Source organism: Onychomys torridus, chromosome 15 (genome assembly GCF_903995425.1).
Source record: "Onychomys torridus chromosome 15, mOncTor1.1, whole genome shotgun sequence".
Taxonomy (NCBI): domain Eukaryota; kingdom Metazoa; phylum Chordata; class Mammalia; order Rodentia; family Cricetidae; genus Onychomys; species Onychomys torridus.
In genome coordinates this window covers 48,907,187-48,926,383 of record NC_050457.1, presented here as the reverse complement: position 1 = coordinate 48,926,383, position 19,197 = coordinate 48,907,187, and the positions used below count along the sequence as shown (strand labels likewise).

The 19,197-nt window shown below is 37.7% G+C and overlaps 1 protein-coding gene across 1 annotated transcript; it reads left to right on the top strand.

Annotated features, from left to right (window-relative positions):
- Window positions 1–241: 241 nt before the first annotated feature.
- Il7r (interleukin 7 receptor) lies at window positions 242–18,997 on the top strand. Its single transcript, XM_036207289.1, has 8 exons — window positions 242–386; window positions 4,506–4,644; window positions 10,533–10,690; window positions 11,807–11,964; window positions 13,555–13,723; window positions 14,570–14,663; window positions 16,133–16,208; window positions 16,578–18,997. Exons 1-8 carry the CDS (start codon window positions 305–307, stop codon window positions 17,085–17,087), a joined length of 1,386 nt encoding a protein of 461 aa, XP_036063182.1. The 5' UTR covers window positions 242–304; the 3' UTR covers window positions 17,088–18,997.
- The last annotated feature ends 200 nt before the right edge of the window (window positions 18,998–19,197 follow it).

Genomic DNA, 19,197 nt, shown 5'->3' with positions numbered 1-19,197 from the left:
GAGCCCTGAGATCACCTGAACCGTCACTTGAATTCTAGCACCTTCCTCAAAAGTAAGCAGTTAAGTTTGAGTGCTGCAAGGAATACTGATACAGAAAAGATGTCACATTCTACCTCTTCATTTCCTCTACCTCTGCTTACAGCAGCAATCCTTTTGCTCAGACTTCCTGTTTCTGGCATTTGCCTTTTTCTGTGATGTGTTCATAGTTCCCTGTCTGTGGTTAAGAAGGCACAGAGCTGGGTTTAGTCTCTCCCTCTCATTCATTTGCACACACAAGCGTACTTCTTCTCTCTTCTCTCTCAGAATGATGGTTCCGGGTAGAGCTTTTGCTATGGTTTTCTGTTTACTTCAAGCTGTTTCTGGAGAAAGTGGCAATGCACAGAATGGTGAGTCATTTCCAACTTCTTTCTTTAAGGATTTCAGATCATCTCCAGCATATATGGTCAGGTTACTTAGTTCTATAACAGGCTGGAGCTGGGCAGCAAGAACTTGGCTTGCGTATGTTTATGTTGTGTGTATTAATCACCAGGACAGATGGTAAGAGGACAATACTACAGATGGTTTGTAACTCACAAGAACTGTCGAGAAGCAATGTATCTCTCTCAAACACTGGCTCATAAATGTGGATAGATGCTGGTGCTCTCAGAAAAAAACACTCATATCAATTCTGTGCTTGTGCTTGTTAGAGAATATCTTCCAAATTGTACATACTAGAAAAATCAAGCTATCTTTTTGCTTAACTATTTATGGAGTTCTAAAACCATAAATATCCATAATAAATTAATGGCCAGAAGCAATAGTTTATGAATTCACTGGAACTATATCTCTAGTGTCTAGAACATAGGAGTTACTTGCTAATGTATTTCTTTGAAATAACTTTAGCTTTGACAGATTCATGTTAGATTGCTAATGAATAATTCACTAGAGCGCTGTGTAAAGTCCTATTTGAAATACACAGGATTGCTTTTGTATCCAGCAGATCCATCATATGGTCATCATAATTCTCTTTGCAATGCATAAAATACTTAGATTCCAGTTTATTAAAAAATACGCATTATGATTACAAGACTGTGCTCAACAGTGTCTAAAAGCCACGGGAGCCACATTGAATTTGAACCTTCAGTTTGTTTCTACACATTAAACTGTTTTCACACACACACACTCACACACAAAAGACAACATAAAAAGGATATATGTACACACACACACACACACACACACACACACTGCTTCTGCCTGCTGAGTGCTGGGATTAAGGCATGCACCACCACGCCTGTCCTACATGCGATTATAAACTGAGTGTAGTAGCATCTACCTGTAATACCAGAGCGTGAGAGGCTGAGACAGGAAGATCATTGAGTTTCAGGCCAGTCTAAGTTACATACAGAAAGCTTGTCTCAAAGTGTATATTTTTTTTTCATTATCGACAATATCAATACACATCAGCCTTATGGCTCAGTTTAGCTCTTTTAAATCAAATTCCCTTAGCCATGCATTCCTAAGCTTCGCTATTTGTGTCCATTTACCTGGTAAGTACTAAGGATGGAAAACCCTCGCATTTTGTTACTAAGAGAATTGTCAGAGGAGTGACAATACTGTGACTGAGCATGACTCACTTTGTGAGGGAGAGTCATTATCTCATGCTAAATGTGTGCAAACACATGGCAGGAAGCGTGAGGATTTATTGCTGTTTTATGCAACATTTCGCCACTCTTTCTTCCTGTTGGCCACACTATTTCTAAGAGTGAAAATCCTTGCTGAAAACTGGATTTTCAATTCAGCCTTTTAAATAAATTTTAAAAAATCCAATTAGAAAGCATAGAGTCAGTCACAAAATCATATCAAAATACTTCGTGCTTGAAGGAATTCACATGTAATCTGCTATTGTTGGTTATAAGATAAAGTTAGTTTTCTAATAACCACAAGGATGAGCAAAACAAGCAAAGGAAACATCAAAGCCCAGTTTACACTGTTAATCAAGTAATCATTCTGTGAGAAAAATCTTCTAAATGATGCTACCTTGCTTATAAAATGTATTTCAAATGTAAATTTCTATACTTAGATTTTTTTATTAAATGCTTAGATACCTACTTAAATATTAAGGATATCTACTATGGAATGCACAATACATTAATTCATAATTCCATAATAATGTCAAAACCACAGTAAGAATAATAGCTTCAGTGGATATGTAATTTTTTCAAAAGAACTCTGAATGTTGCATGTATATTTGCATAATAATAAGTCACACCTTACCTTTTCATACTGATTTCTCAAAAAGTGTTAAGAGAGCTCTTAGACTCTTACTGAGGACTTACTGTGATCTAGGAGAAATCTTTGTGTAAATCTATTCAATGACTACTATAAGGGTGCATATATGTATCAGAACAGGAGCTTTGGAAGTTTGCATGTGCAGAAAGGGCATAGCTACAAAGTTAGAAGAGTGAGAATTCATGTGCACATCTGCTGCAAAATGACATCACTTAACCCCTGTGTGCACAACTCTTAGTTAAGAGATCTTCAGCTCACATGAAGTAGAACATTCTCCTACAATGGCATGTGATTTTACTAGTATTTATAGGCATATTTTTTTGGTTACAGTGGAACTGTGCCCTATAACAAATACTCTGCAGAAAAATCTGTATGATCATTTATTTGCATATTGTGTGAGATAACTTGAGACATGCTTTGCCAGAGTGGGTGGTTGGAGTCTGTGGAAGTCTTCTCTTCAGGTAGTGCCTGACATCTGCTAAAAGTGTGCTTTTTCTGACTCATGTCAAATATGGGGAAATTGTGTAATAAAGATGGCCCACAGGATGTTTAAATCCAAATAGTAACTCACATACATTACATAGAGCTGATGAAAAGTCCAAGTAAAAGCAAAGTATATGACAGTATTCTGAGAGGGGACAGCTCTGAGTGGTATCTAAAGCTAGAAAATTAGAAGTGAGCATGTTTCAAAATATGAACTCTTAAAGGCTGCTCCTTTGTTACTTAACCCTGAAAATTGGGAAAAGTATATTATACACAATAAGTGGAAAGAAACTTGCTGGCACTCCAGTTGTGCAATGATTAGATTCTGGGAATGCATAGAAAGTTAAATGCCCAAGACTGTGAGCAGCATCCACTATCTGTGTTTAGGTGAGCTGTCAGATTTATTGCTTAGAATAGTTGCTTACCTGGTTGGTCTATTCACAACCAATTGTATTAACTTTCCCATAGACCTTTGGGGTTAATTAAATAAAGAGAAAGCAATTAAAACTGCATATGGCTTCCAGGACCCTCAGCGGGGGCCCATTGTTAGTATGTTGTGTTTCCATATTAAAGCCCAAAAAGCATAAAATCTCAGTTTTGGGTGAGATTAAATATACAAAAGGTGCCAGGGGCTCTCCACATTCCACCATTATGGTATAAACCTATAATTACTCTAGATTTTCCTGGTCATTCATACATAGAATGTATCCATTGGAAGATTTTTCTGACCTTATTCTGCTATTAAATATATCTATATACATACATACACAAATACTTAATCATGGGCTCCCCAACTCAGCTTAGGAAATCAAATAATATCTTAACTAACAAATTGAAGTTTCCAAAAGTGGCTACACAGACACAAAATTCCATTTCCCTCTTTCTAGTATACAGTAACTGGAAAAAAAAAATCACTCTAATCACATGGGCACAAACATTGGCACCCTTGGGTTTACTATTTTACGGATACTGTTGTCTCAGTCAGTCATTTAAGACAAGATTATTTCATTCTCTTAGTTGTGATGTCCTTTCAAGGGACAGTGAACAATCCCACAGAAATGTGAACTTATAGCTAAATTAGTTACTATCATCTTTCACTTGAAAATAACAATTTGAAGGGAACAAAGACCAGCATTGAAAACTAAGGTTGGATTAGCCATCATACAAATGAAATACAGGAGCTCTTATTTGAAATGTGTAAACACTTCAGTGTGAAAAAAAAAAGATAATTTCAACATTGCACAATCTCACAGGGGATTTGTTCATCAAATTTAGCACCTTCCATATCTGCCAAGCATTGGCTTTCCTGCATATCCTAGATCAAGTGGCTGAAGTAGAGAATATAGCCTTAATAAATACCTTCTCAATATAGTTTTAAAGTGTAGCAAAGAAATTCTGATGTAAACAAGGAAAGAGGTGTTTCCATGCCCCTTCTAACTTTCTAACATACTAGTCCAATGGTAGAACAACTAATGTGCACCTGGAACTTATTCCTAGACTGTGATAAAAGTTTTTCAGTTAGAACACTCTGTACTCTGCACCTGCATATTGGTGTGTGTGTGTGTGTGTGTGTGTGTGTGTGTGTGTGTGTGTGAAACTTTGTCACTGTCTTTGTCCTTGTAATTTATTTCTTTAGATAAACTATGAGCCCTCCTTCATGTCTGCCACACAAGTGACATTTTATTAAGTAGTATCAGGTTTTCAACTGAGGCATTCCTTTGCCTTCTTAACAGCTGTTTTGTTCTTCCCAGGAGACCTAGAAGATGCAGAACCTGATGATTACTCCTTCTGGTGCTACAGCCAGTTGGAAGTGGATGGCAATCAGCATTCACTGACTTGTGCCTTTGATGACCCAGATATCAACAGCACCAATCTGGAATTACAAATATGGTGAGGAAAATGGTTTCCATGGTCCTTAGAAACCCATCTCCTGCTTTTCTTTATCTGTGCTCCTTTCAGCACCTGCAAAGGAAGGAGTGTCTGTCCTAAGTATCAAATGCTAAAAATTATTGAAGTCTCAAAACTTCCTGAACTACTTTGTCCATTGACAAAAAATAAAGCAAAACAACTCTCACTTCATTTGCTAGTTCCCAAGGAAACATACAAATGGTGCTGTGGCTCTCAGAGATTCCCTCCATATCCACAGTAATTTAAAGACTACATCTCCTAGAACATTCCCTTAAGGCAGTGAACTATGTTCAAATTCCATTATGTAGTGTACTTGCCTGGAGCCCAGTTCCAATGCCAATGTTTAATAACTTTTTGATTTGCAGCAACTTTTGTAACAATTGCCTCATCTGAAAATTTAGAGAATAAATCTCATAGGAAAGTTGTGGTGTGCAAACAATTTAATATGTACACAGAGCTCAAACAAACCAAACATCCAACATTTAATTAGTAATTGGAAAAAAGGGCATCAAATGATAATTCCATGAATGTATAGCTAAACCACCCACCCTCTTGAAAAATTTAATTCCAGGTGATCTACTCAATGGAGAATTTCCAATAATTCATAAGAACAAATTGATTCTTGGTTTCATATGGCCTTAGAGGAAAGAAAATGTAAAGCTTCTGGTCTGAAAGTTGGTAAAGAACTGAGGGAGTTTTATCTTCTCTCTCACCCACCAGTCATTGCTTGTTGTCAAGGGTTATTATCTCTGGAGACTTGAAAAAAAGTACTCTAATATGAAGTTCTGACTTGTGGCTATTTCCAAATTCATATCAGATGACCTCATTTTTTGTAAGTTTCCGGATGAGGAAAGCATGTCAAGATCTGCAGTAGTAAAAGAAGGCTTCATCATTTCCATGATCACTAAGGCAGTCCTTAGCCACCTACAACCCAGATAAGCTCTAGCTGCTGACTTTTCTGAACTTATAGCAGTTTCCTAAATCTATGCACAGCTTTTCCCTAAAGTCATTGGATGAACAACATCTTGGATTTGAATGTCACAGTATATTCTCAGTCTGTTTCTGTTATTGCTCTTTCATAGCACACTTTCTTTCTATGGAGAACAACAACATAAATATCCAGAGTCTAGAGACATGGCTTAGTCATGTTCTGAATTTGCATGTTTCTTTATTTGAAATGGAACTAGATTTTGTAGAACATATAAATGCATAAAGTAGAAGTTGGGATTGGCTGAAGTTGTTACACAGGTAATCACCGGTACATGCTATGTCCCTTCCCTCAGAAAGTGGTAAATTTAACATTTGTTCTAGAGCTGACCACCAGTCTCTCTGGACAAGAAATGGAGTAGTTTACTTGATAGTTAGTTAGCTAGCAAGTTAGTTAGTAAATTAGTTAGTGTTCAGTTAACTGATCTCTGGGGTAGGATCAGGTTATTCATAGACCTGACTTACTAGTATACCAGTGGACTAATTCACAGTTCACAGTGACAGATACAATTATTATAAAAATGCAATTACTCATTATAGGCTGTGGTCCTGTGGGAATTAGTAGGGGAAGGATAAAGAGAATGGAAAGGTCCAGCAGATTACACATTAGAATAACTCACCATTACTTGGAGTAGTGTCCCACCTTTTCTTCATTCACCAAAATTCCAGTCACATTTCAGGTCCCTTGAACAACACAGCAGAGACTTTGGAAACAGGTATCTGTGGTGGAATCCACAAATCAAAGCCAACTAACCCTGTGACCAGGGAGATATTCACTACTATTACAGCAACTGCCTTATATTTGGTGAATGTCTGGCCTATAGTAGAAATCTGTAAATGGTACTTGAATGTTCTCTCAGTATGAACATTTTAACATGAAAAAAAATATATAAAAAAGCAAAGGCCACTGTTTCTTTTAGGACTATCACCATTTGGTTCATACTTCAGTGCAATTCACATAAAAATGTTTACTGCCAGCATTGAAAAAGTCAGATCTGTCTTTAAGAAATCAGATCTCTTGACACTGCACCCAGATAGCACAAAGCATCTCTAATAGGATTCTGGCTACTTTAAAAAATGGGAAATTTGGTTTGTTTTGCTGTTAAGACTCTCTCTCTCTCATTGCAATTACCTAGATTGATACCAAAGGTATTGTAATTCAGGATCCTACTCTTCGGGTATTCACATAACATCTATGTGTTTCCACAAAAAGAATCACACTTCTTCTGTTTCCATTTTCTGAGCCCAGTGATTAATCCCACATACCACCTACAGAAACAACTTCAAATGTGCCACTGTTTTCCTCCAATACTGTCACCTTCACAGGCCAACTGATGTGATAGTCCCAAGCAGTGATATTGATCAAGCATTGTTAATTATTCAGTTCCCTGGACAGTAAACTACTATCTCTCTCTAAATTTTTCAATGTTTTTAAGCTACATCCTGTCTTGCAGGGCCATTATTTGTTGTTGTTTTTGTTTTTTTGGCTTTGTTTTGTTCTTCTGCCCTTTTGCCCTTCAGTATGAACATCTGTTTGTACAGATAAGCCAAATTCATCTGTCATATTAAACTGCGTAAGACTGGAGGTATAAGAAGAGGAAAAGTAAATGAAAAATTAAGATAAATGATCCTTAGCAGTCGCTCTCTACTTTCGGATTTGTAAATGTGACTTAGGGCTCATGTTCTAAGCAATCCCATACAAGATCAAAATCTTGACCCATGTATGTACTACTTAGATTGTAACTATGATCTTTCTTTTGCCTCATATACACTAGAACAGCTCTGCACCATATAAGTATAGTACAATCCATAAGTCTATGAGCACACAGGTGATTTTGACATTCCTAGTAGCATATTTTTAAAAATAATTCTACATATTACATTTAGTGTACATGCATGTATGTATTGTGAGGGTACACAAGTGCCAAAGTGCAAATGTGGGGGTCACAGACAACCTCCAGGAATCTTAGTTCTCTCTTGGCACTATATGGGTCCTGTGGATCAACCAAGAGTCCATACCCACTGAGCCATCTCACCAGCTTTTTCTAGCAACACACCTTTCAAAATGGAAAAATAAAATTAACTATGAAATGTTTGACTTCATTTGATATATTCAGAAATTAATTCAGCATGTAACCAACATGAATAGCATACTGAGATATCTGATGCTCTTTTCATAGAAAAATGTTCAAAATGTAGTAGTGTACATTTTACATTTAGACCACTTTGCAATTTGGACCAGCCACATTTCAATTGTTTTACAAACACATATGGGAGAGTGGTTATTGTGTTGGATAGTAGAGTCTAAAACCATTCCTAAGTCACATAATACACAGTTAGAAATCAAATAAATTTGTGTAAGGGACCTGAATACTACTACAGCCTGGTGCTGATAGTAAGATTTCTCCAGTTGTGTGAAGTGAGGTCAATAGCACAAGCCAAGGCTATCCATTGTGATCTGCTTGGTTTATTTTAGTCTGCTAGCCTGGCTTCCTCTCCATAGTGCCATTTCTTGGATACTGGAGTTCTCCACAAAGGACCCAGGTTCCTAGACAGATATATTGGATTCCTTATTATTCATCACTTCTTAATTCATTGTCTGTGAAATGGGAGTGATCTGATACTATTTATGGTCTGTTTAAATTCTTAAAATACCAGAAAGCTGCTACAGGTTCAAGACCCATAGCTGAATACTTCGCTCATATGTTACTTACAAAGATTTCTAAGTTTAAGTATTTGTATTGTAAGGGTAAGAGTCTAATTTATCAGTAGTAAATTTGCTTGCACATGAACCTAGCTCCCTTTTACTTTGATTTATTCAACTATCTCTCTGAGGTGTTTTGTAATTTCTAGTACGAAGACACTGAATATCTTTTTTAAATTTTATTTCTAAGTCTTTCATCCTTCTACGACTATCACAAAGGAACCAGAAGTTTTAAACTTCATTTTCTAACTTTTTTATTATGATATCCATAGAAACACAGCTGGGAGTTTTCTGATGGCCTTGATGAATTACACTAGTTCTTGTATTTATGTTAGAAATCTTTATAAATGTCCATATGAACAGACAGGGTTTTTCTTTCTCCAAATAAATGTGGTTTCTTCTTTTCAAATCTGCATGCACTTGTATTTGCTTCCCTTCTCTTATGAATTGAGGAGAACATCCAGTGTACTTCTGTGTAGGAGTAGACAAGGAGAGCTGTCGACCCTGATCTTTTACCATTGTGTTTTATATTAACTTTCTGTAATAGTGTTTTATTAATTTGAACAAGTATTCTATTTCTTGTTGGTTGAAGAAGTTTTAATCATGAATAAATATGTGATTCTATCAAAAGGCTTTCTACTTTCATTAAAGAAGAGTAACTTTTTAGTGTTTCATTCTGTTAATGTGGTAAATTATGCCAACTGATCATTGAATACTGCTACAGTGTTTTGCTGGGTACTTGTCGCACCTGTCATAGTGTGGTATTATCATTCTGAAAAACTTTGCATATACATTTTTAAGGACCTGTCTTATATATTCAATGCTGGCTTAATCCCATTAAGTAGATCAGGATGACCTTGAACTTCTAGTATTCCTCTTTCCATGTTTTGAGAGTTGGGATTACAGGTATATTCCACTACCCCAGATTTATGTATGGCTTTGAGCAAACTAGGCAAGCACTCTACCGAGTCACATGCCCAGGCCTCTGTACACATTTCTTAGGGATCAATTTCTTTCTATAATATGTTTTTCTAGATTTGAGTGCCAAGTGTAACTTTGTTTCAAAGAATTACATAGATCATCTCTATTTGGTGAAATGATTTCTGTGATGTTGGTAATACCTCTTTCTTAAACATTTGATAGAATTCAGCACCTGTAACATATAGTTTTATTTGTGTGGGTATGCATCAATATGAATATGATTTCTATTGAGATATTCAGTTTGTGTGTGGGTCAGTTTCACTAACTTGTATTTTTAAAAATGTTTTCACATCAACAAAATTATTACATTTACTCCCACAAATTGTTAGATTACCTATAGTTTTGATACTCACATAATATATAATGATGTCTCTGACATTTCACATACAGTAACTTATAATTTTTGTACCCATAGTGCCACAGAAATTACTATGTAGACCAGGCTGGACTCAAATCCACAGCAACCCTCCTATTTTAATCTCCCAAGTGTTAACATTAGAGTTGTAAGCCATTACACTCAAATTTACTTTTATTTCTTGATGTATCTTGTTGAGTTTCACTAGCCAAAGTCCCCGTGACACTGGGCATGGTGGTACATGCCTTTAGCACTATGGTGGTAGGGGCAGGCAGATCTCTGCGAGTTCAGGGCCAGCCTGGTCTACATAATGAGTTTTAGGCTAGCCAGGGCTATATAAAAATGGTTCTGTCTCAAACAACAAAACAAAACACAAAAGTCCCTATGAAAACCCCTTAGTTTACTTATTAAATATATGTAGTTTTATGTGTATAAACTTTTCAGCCAGTTTAGCATTTCCTTTTATCCTATATGAAAGAATAATATCAGTATTTCTTATAGCCCTGATGTTTTTATATCCCCAAGAGATACCAATTACTTTATTACTTAAACAAAGTATTTGATTCTCAGTGATCAATTCTAAATATTACATGGATTTTTTTCCTCCTAATTTCCACAAGCATGCTTTTACTTTTTCAGACTAATTTGCACATAATAATAGTAATGGAGCAGGAAATTATGTTATTTTAATTCATTCTCTTTTTCTCTGCAGTTTCAGCTCACCTAGTTATATATCTGTAGACACTAAAGTTGAATTCACACAGCTAAAATGTGCATAAGATGTTATTTTATTAAATCAGAAACTCCACCTGAATAAAGACTTCTGACTTTTTGTTTCTACAGTGGGTCTCTTCTAGAGATGGATTGCCTAACCTTTAATAAGCTGCAAGAGATGTATTTTATAAAGACAGGAAATTTCTTACTGATTGGTAGCAGCACTATATGTGTGAAGCTTGAAAAAAGGAATTTAATTTGCAAAAGTATGGACATAGCAAAGATAGGTAAGAAGTTGTGTATGAAGGTATGGTTGCCATGGTTTGGACAGCTGCAAACACATGTCTTAACTTTCAGTATGCTAAAAATAGGTAAATCATGGAAACACTTCGTAAATAGACAATAGCAACTTTTCTAACTCATTTTTAGTAAATGAAAAATTTGACCCTTGAATCATGACTTCCTACAGTGAGAAATATGCTGAGAATATTTAAACTCAGCTATGAAAGAGGGTGTTTGACATGATAGCTACAGATTAGTGAAAACACACATCAGTATGTGGAATGTAACTGAAGCAGAGTCATGCATCATCTTCCCACACATATTTTCTTTTTTGATTTATTTCTCATGAAGGCCTTATAATCTTTTCTACATTTTCACATAATAGTCCAAATGTGCATAGCTAAATTAACACATCATTTTAAAATAAATATACATTTTCCACATTTGTCAAAGTTCTACTGGTGGCAGAAATAGATAGATAGATAGATAGATAGATAGATAGATAGATAGATGGATGGATGGATGGATGGATGGATGGATGGATGGATAGATAGATAGATAGATAGATAGATAGATAGATAGATAGATAGACAGATGAGAGACATTAATTTTAAGAACTAGCTCATGTGATTGTAGCAGTTGTAAGTTAAAAATCTTAAGGATAACTAAGAGGGTAGAAAATCAGGTTAAGTGTGGACGTTGCAGACTTGAGACCAAATTCTCATGGCAAGAAACAAGAATATATTGCATTCTTGAATCAGACTTGTTTCTTAAAGGAATTTCTACCTTTTATCTCTAAGGCTTTTTACAGATTAAACAATGCCTACTCTTTATGTAAGGTAATCTGTGTCACTCAAAATCTACTGACTTAAATTTTAATCATATTTTTAAAATATCATTGGATTAGTATTTAACTAAAAAAAGTAAGGACCAGCCAGGTGGCAGTGGTGCACGCCTTTAATCCCAGCACTCAGGAGGCAGAGCCAGCTGGATCTCTGTGAGTTCGAGGCCAGCCTGGGCTACAGAGTGAGTTCCAGGAAAGGCAAAAAGGTGCACAGAGAAACCCTGTCCTTATGTCCATTGTAGCTCCATACAGAGCTTTCATTTCTTTTTCTTTCTAGTTAAACCTGAGGCTCCTTTTGGCCTGGACATAGTTTATCGAAAAGAAGCAAATGACTTTTTGGTGACATTTAATACATCTCACTCAAAAAAGAAGTATGTAAAACAATTAATGCACGACATGGCCTACCGCCCAGGAAAGGGTGAAAGCAACTGGACGGTAACGTAGATCAATCATGTTCATAAAACTTATTCTTCACTCAGACAGCCTCCTGAGGTCATCCTCACCGAAGACCCCATAACTCCTGCTCTTTCTTTGCTCATCGTCATCTGACTTGCTCTATTGTATCTTTATGGTTCAGATTTATAAGAATGAATGCTCAGACAATCCTGATCCTCGCTATACAAAGCCTGGCATTCACGGGTTAATGGGGAAAAAATAGTTGCTCTCCGTAGCGTAACCAAGAAGCAGTCATGCTTTTTTTGTTTTCTGGGATTTGGAGGGTCAGCAGGAGGTCAGCAGAAGAAGAGGTAGAAGACTCGTCTGTCTCTTGTTTTTATTCTAATGTCTAAGGTTTCCATCACAGAAGAAACATGAATTTGTATTCACTCTTCATTTTCTGGATGTTTAGTCCACTTCTTCACAGTCCAGGGTTGAAAAGATCTCACTGTTCTTAGCATCTATTTGGGAGATGACCTGGGAGAGATGCAGAGTATCCCTGGTAGTTGGGTTTCTCTTAACCTACCAGCTTAACCTCAGCTCTCCCTATGTCACATAGGTATTTTTTCCCCAAGAGATGGCTACTCTTTCTCAAGAATAAAAGAATGCTTCCTTAAGCTCTATGTCCCCTTTACTGGGGCCAGCTCATTCACATTACTCTGCAGTGTGCTGAGGAATGCTACTAGACGTGCCCTCCTGTCCAAGCCTTGTGTTTCTTCTCTATCTACTCCCCACTCATATACAAACTGGATGACTTTCATCCTACCTTCTCTCACTAGTCATCTGAAGATGCCACCAGTGGGAAAGCAACATTAGTAGACGGAAGAAGGATTATGAATAAATTATTCCAAGACAATCACCTTATTGTCTGTTTAAAAATATATCAATTAAATATTCACCCTCTCTTGGAGGTTTATGTCAGCACACACAAACACCATTGTTAGTCAAATCAAAAATTAATATTAAGTTACTGTATAACTGCTAACAGATTGTCTGTTGGCAGAAAAAAATTGATAAATCACTAAGTTAGAGACAAACAAACAGGTAAATGAACAGAAAACTTAGAAGCTATCATAAATAAAATCTATAAATTCAATTAACAGAGTCAAACATAAATAACAATAGGATACTACTTTTTGTCTATAAAACTGATATAACATCTTTTTTTCTTAAAAAATGATATAGTATTGGAAAATTCATTCTGTCTTTATTGTTTTGCACAGTGTAAGATGTTATCTTTTGGGAAGGAAATGATTACTGTCCGCTAGCCTACCCATTGTTTCCCACTGGTGCATGAAAAGAGAAAAAGATACTGGAGTGGGAGAAATACCTGTGAGCCAAAGTGGGTGATGAATAATCAGCTGAGAACCTACCCAATCAGTGTTCTCTTTTCCCTACCTCAGTAACATTTGAGTCTGCCCCTCATTCTGCTGCTGAACCTTTTGCATAGTTGAACTCTTTCACTTCAGAAATATGAAAAACTTCCAAGAGTGTGGCGACCCAGCTGAAAGCATTTGTGTTAAAGTGAGTTGAGAGATTTAAGCAGCGTGTCATTTACCTCAAGTAATATAACTTGTTTTTCCACCCTAGCATGTATATTTATTGAATACAAGAACTACAATCCTAGAACGAAAGCTACAACCTAGAGCAGTGTATGAAATTAAAGTCCGATCCATCCCTGATACCAGATACTTCAAAGGCTTCTGGAGTGAGTGGAGTCCAAGTTCTACCTTTGAGACCCCAGAGCCCAGAAGTCCAGGTAAGCAAAAGCTATAGCATCCCTGTCCCCCCACAAGACTTCATATACTGAAGTATAGCAGAGACTGAGCAGGAGATTGATGTAAATTACCCAAAAGTCAGGACAATGGGGCTTTCTTCCACTTTCTTTGGGAAATATTCTACCTGCCTTCTTTGCCACTTGTCTGGAATAAGAGCAATAGGATCTGGATCCATAGTACCTGATAACAGATACAGAGTGTTTTGATGCCACTGTCTCAGGTTCTCTTGGATCTACTAATGAATCTGTAAGAACTATTACTCACAACCATTACTATCTTTATCAGGGATCATGACTAATCTCTCTGTGACCCCTCTAGGTAACACCTTTGCTAATAGCAAGGGAGCAGGCCAATATGACTATCTTTCCCAGCGTAAGATGGTATGGGGTACAGGAAATGCAATAGCCAGCGGAAACCAGAGAATGTGTCTCAGGAAATTGCCCAAAGCACTTCACCAAGAACTTCTTTGGGGAAGATGGAGTTTATTCCTGCTACGCCAGCTTCACACTCTCATTCTGGAGCTCACTGAAGCTTCAGGATGAACATCCATCTCTTCAACACTTATTTACACTCTTTTCTTTGAGTATTGGCAGTTGGATAGGAGTTTATAGGCCATCATGAAAGGTCATCTTTACATTTCAAGTGGGCTGATGCTCATGGTCACCCAGATCAGCGCCACTCTTCCTGTCTATCAAAGAACTATTTCCAAGAAACAATAAGTGAGGCTGTGTTACTGAGTAAACTCAAACCATCTGAAATATCTACTCTATCTACCCCCTCATTATTTGCTTACCGAATGCTAACCATGATCTCTCCTTGCATTCTAGGGGGATGGGATCCTGTTTTGCCAAGTATCAGCATTCTGAGTTTTTTCTCTGTGGTTTTGTTGGTCATCTTAGCCTGTGTGCTATGGAAAAAAAGGTGATTTTTCTTTAATAATCAAGAGGGTGATTGTGAGTAGTCAAAGAAAGGCAGGACTCAGTCCCCACTTACTGATCTTCAAAATTTTAAGGAGAGACTTGACCTTTCAGGAATTATGGTGACAAGTATACTCTCTCCTAATCTTAGATCCCAGTCATTTTTCTGTAGTTGATTTCAGAAAGAGTAAAACCATTTCAACTAGATGTAAGACAAACATTATTCCCCAAATGTTAACTCTCCTCTCTCTCTCTCTCTCTCTCTCTCTCTCTCTCTCTCTCTCTCTCTCTCTGTGTGTGTGTGTGTGTGTGTGTGTGTGTGTGTGTGTGTGCACATGTGGGTGGGGGGATGTGGGTATATCTTTCTGTCTGTCTGTGTATGTATTCATGTGTGTGCACATGCACATGTGTGCTAGCCTACAGGCAGCCGACACTCAACCATGATTGTTTTGCTCAATCATTTTCCACCTTGTTGTTTGAGACAGGATCTTTCACTACACCTGGAATGCTCTGACTAGGTCAGACTAGCTTGTCAGTAAACCCTGAGTACTGCCTGTCTCCACCAGGTCATACATCTTCACTGAGTATCTGAACTCAGGTCTTCATGCTTCTATGACAAGCAGTTTATGTACTGAACCATCTCCCCAGGCCCTTGCCCCTCAAATAAGATTCTCTGTGAAGAGTTTTCCAAACATTTTCTCCACAGCCTTCTAAAGGACAGAGGAGGAAATACCAATTTTATTGGGGAGTAAATTTGATGTCATGACTTTCTGCACACACAAAATTCTCAAGATTTTTGTATTCTACTCTGTGATAGAGTCATGCACCATGGAATTACACAGCATCCTAGGAAGATGCCCTCAGCGTAACATATTTTACATTACCATAAAATAATTTCCTTGAGGCCAGGTTGTGGTGGTGCATGCCTTTAATTATGGTACTCGTGAGGCAGAGGCAGAGGCAGACGGATCTCTGTGAGTTTGAGGCCAGCCTGGTCTACCGAGTGAGATCCAGGAAAGGCGCAAAGCTACACAAAGAAACCCTGTCTCGAAAAAAAAACAACACACACAAAAAATTCTTGAATAGCTTAGGACATATTCCCCACTTCTGCTAGAATTAAATCAAAATAGTTACTTCTAGTAAATAAAATGAATAAGATGATAATATCAACACTGAACAGAAACTAGGTCACCAGGTTTTAGCTCTGTATCAACCACAATACTATCTCCCTGCAAACCCCACTCCCATAATTACAGTGTCTTGTTCACTAAGCAGTAGCAATGAGTTCTGTTCTATTCCCACCTTTAATCAAGTGGGCAATACTCTCCATGGAAAACAAGACATTTGTCCTAACAGTAGCAGAGCCAGTACCAGAAGCCTGCTTTTACAAACTCCCTCCAATAAGGAGAAAGATGCATGTGTGTGCCCTCTCTCTCTTGCATTGTTTCATCTATGAATGCTCTCTGGTTCTAGGATTAAGCCTATTGTGTGGCCCAGTCTTCCTGATCACAAGAAAACTCTGGAACAGTTATGTAAGAAACCGAAAAAGGTAAGTGTTTGTGGCAGAGAAACACCATACTGATGTCATCTTAGTCTAAAAACATTCAAGACGACAGAAAACTGAAACTCACCTTTTGGCCTTTTATGTATTGCGTCTCTGAGGCTCCCTCTGGGATACTGGGGAATAAGCTGAAACACACAGGACAGGGAGTGGAAACATAATCACTGTTTACTTCAAACCTGAAGAATCACAGCTCAGGCAGAAGTCAAACCAACTGAAGAGCAAGCCGGCAATTTTCAAACATTGCCGAGTAAATTATGCTGAGAGAGTTCCTTAGACTTTTCTTTTGCTTTCCTGAACTGAATGTGTGCTAACACCTCTTTCCAGAGCCACTCATGCTCCTGGTTTTCTCTACAGAATCTGAATGTGAGTTTCAATCCTGAAAGTTTCCTGGACTGCCAGATTCATGAGGTGAATGGCATTCAATCCAGAGATGAGGTAGAAAGCTTCCTGCAGAATGCTCATCCTCCACAACCTGTTCCTCCACCTGAGGACCCGGAAAAGCAGGGACATGGAGCAGCTGTACATAGCCCAACCTGGCTAGCTGAGATTTCAGTCAGCACTCCAGAAACTCTTGGAAGAGAGTTACCCGTCAGATTCCTGGATAGAAATCTGAGTGGATGCAATACCCCTACATTCCCTTCGCCTAGGCCCCCTGACTACAGAGATGGTGAAAGAAATGGATCTCGTGTGTATCAAGACTTGCTGCCATGGCCTGGAAACACAAATGGCACCCTCCCTCAACCATTTCCTCTCCAGTCAGGAATCCTGATACCAGTTCCTCAGAGACAGCCTATCCCCTCTTCCTCAGTACTGAATCAAGAAGAAGCATATGTCACCATGTCTAGTTTTTACCAAAACAAATGAATTATGAGAAACCAAAGACCCTTCCCACAAACAGAATGATCACTGGGATGGAAAGTCTTGAATGCCTACTCTCCCTCATAGCTCACAGAAGATAAGGTCAAGACAACCTTGCTACACATCATCAGCCTTCTGAGAAATCATTTTGATCTCCTAGCTCAGAAACATTTGCATAAAACAGGAAGAATCTGATTCTACCTTGCTGGTTCAGTCCTAAGAGTTCAAATGACCCAATTAAAAAATATGAACAAAACTCAAATTAAATAAAGAGTAGTGGGAAGATGGAAGGCTGTGATGACTGCAATAAGAAAGAATAACAGAAGACTAACAGTGCAGCTCTGTCAGTAGGACTTACTATCTAAACAGCTCTCTACACACTTTGTCTCATTTCTTCCTCACAATAATACTGCAATGTGGGTTCATCCATTATAATTGTTATATACTTTGCCAGAGATGCTGAAGTTGAGAGTGAAAATTTTAAATAGTTTGTCTAACTTTTCTGCTCAGCAGCAGGTAAGGCATGCATTCTAGCTTCAGCCTTCCCTTGCCATGAACCTGTCCTATTCTTGAGTGCCAAGCATCATCTTTAAGTGGGTGATTATATAGCAATTATCCAAACTGGGCCATTTTGGAAAGGGAACATCAGAAATGGTTAACAGTAAGCATAAACTGGTTCTGTCTCAGAAAGATGTGGATGTGTGTGGTCTCCTTAATTAAAGTGGCTACAAGGAAGAAAGTAGAGGACAAAAATGTATTATGGATGTGAAGTACCATGACCATGTCACAGGAAGTGGGGGAAAGAAAAGAGCCACCAAGATCATTTGATTTTGTTTGTTTATTTTTTAAAACAAACTCTAGAAGCCATAAGTTCTAAGCCAAGAAGTTCCAGAGTCAGTTATCAAGACCATGACCCTTCTGCTGCTATTATCCATCTGCTTCCATAGACCATTGAAGGAGCTACTGACAATCTACAACAAAAAGACATTTGACCAATGAGCAGAGGAATAGCCCTCCTGTGTGTAGATACCATTACAAGTTACGCCAAGTTCTGTAGCCTTGGATGTTGCCTGAATTATAGAAAGGAGGGGATGTGAACACTTCAATGAGTACCCCAGCTGAGACTATGGTCATGAAAAAAACAAACAAACAAAAATAGGTAAGTTGCCCAAATTCAAATGTTAATTCATGACTGTAAGCCACAACTTTGTATCCCCAGTGTGTATGACCAATATCCTGAAGGAAACAGGAAGTAAATGAAGAATGCCATTGGGATCCTTAGCACTAATTTCAGTTTCAGTGTTGACATTGGTTATTTGAATTTGCTGTGTCTGTCTGGTCATGTATTAAGTCCATGTATTATATTCACATAACCACAACTGCTGCTAATGCTTAGTTATATACTCAGGAACAGCGTGTGATGTATGTACATTGCTGATTGGTCCTGCCCATTTCATTCTTGGATTTCAAAAAGGAAAACCAAAACTCTTGGTCAGAGATAATATGCAAAACAGAGATGCCAACTGCAATTTCCAAGTAATATGAAATAAAACAATGAAAAGCAAGCGTCCAATTTGATCAATCAACTATGTTTGGATCGAGGGACTCTTGTTAGTCAATTTATTTTTCTATAAGCCTTTGCCTCTTTCTTCATTGAGGTTTCCATGGGAATTTGTATCTTCAAATCCAAGAAAGGCTGCTTCAGATGCGTATACTTAGGTTTTTTTCAGAGCTAAGATTTGGAACTGTCAAAAATCTTAAGAATATGTAGTAAGGAATGTGGAATTGATACAGCTCAGGTGACATTTTTTGGTGAGCTCAGCAGTTTTTCTTTGGTGTTCTTTAAAGCATACAGCAGCCACTACAGTAAAGTTGTCTGAGTTGACTGTGTACCTTGCAAATGCATTATTAGTAGTCTGTAGAGCTGTTACATAGAAAGATGTATGATGTATGTTATCATTTCACATTTCATTAAAATCTAAGAACTCTTTATGTCTGTACTGTCTTTTGTGACTGTGACCACTATACATAAGTAGATTGGTACAGTTCAGAACAGGCCTCTTTAGCTACTGAAAGCATTCTTAGGTCATTTGGTGGGTTAGGGTTTCCAGAGATA

What these genes read in the sequence shown, in the direction of transcription:
- Il7r (XM_036207289.1), top strand. Translation starts at nt 305, where the DNA reads ATGATGGTTCCGGGTAGAGCTTTTGCTATGGTTTTCTGTTTACTTCAA. An exon ending in AAGTGGCAATGCACAGAATG is followed by an intron (nt 387 to 4,505) that starts GTGAGTCATTTC and finishes TGTTCTTCCCAG; the next exon opens with GAGACCTAGAAGATGCAGAA. An exon ending in AATCTGGAATTACAAATATG is followed by an intron (nt 4,645 to 10,532) that starts GTGAGGAAAATG and finishes TTGTTTCTACAG; the next exon opens with TGGGTCTCTTCTAGAGATGG.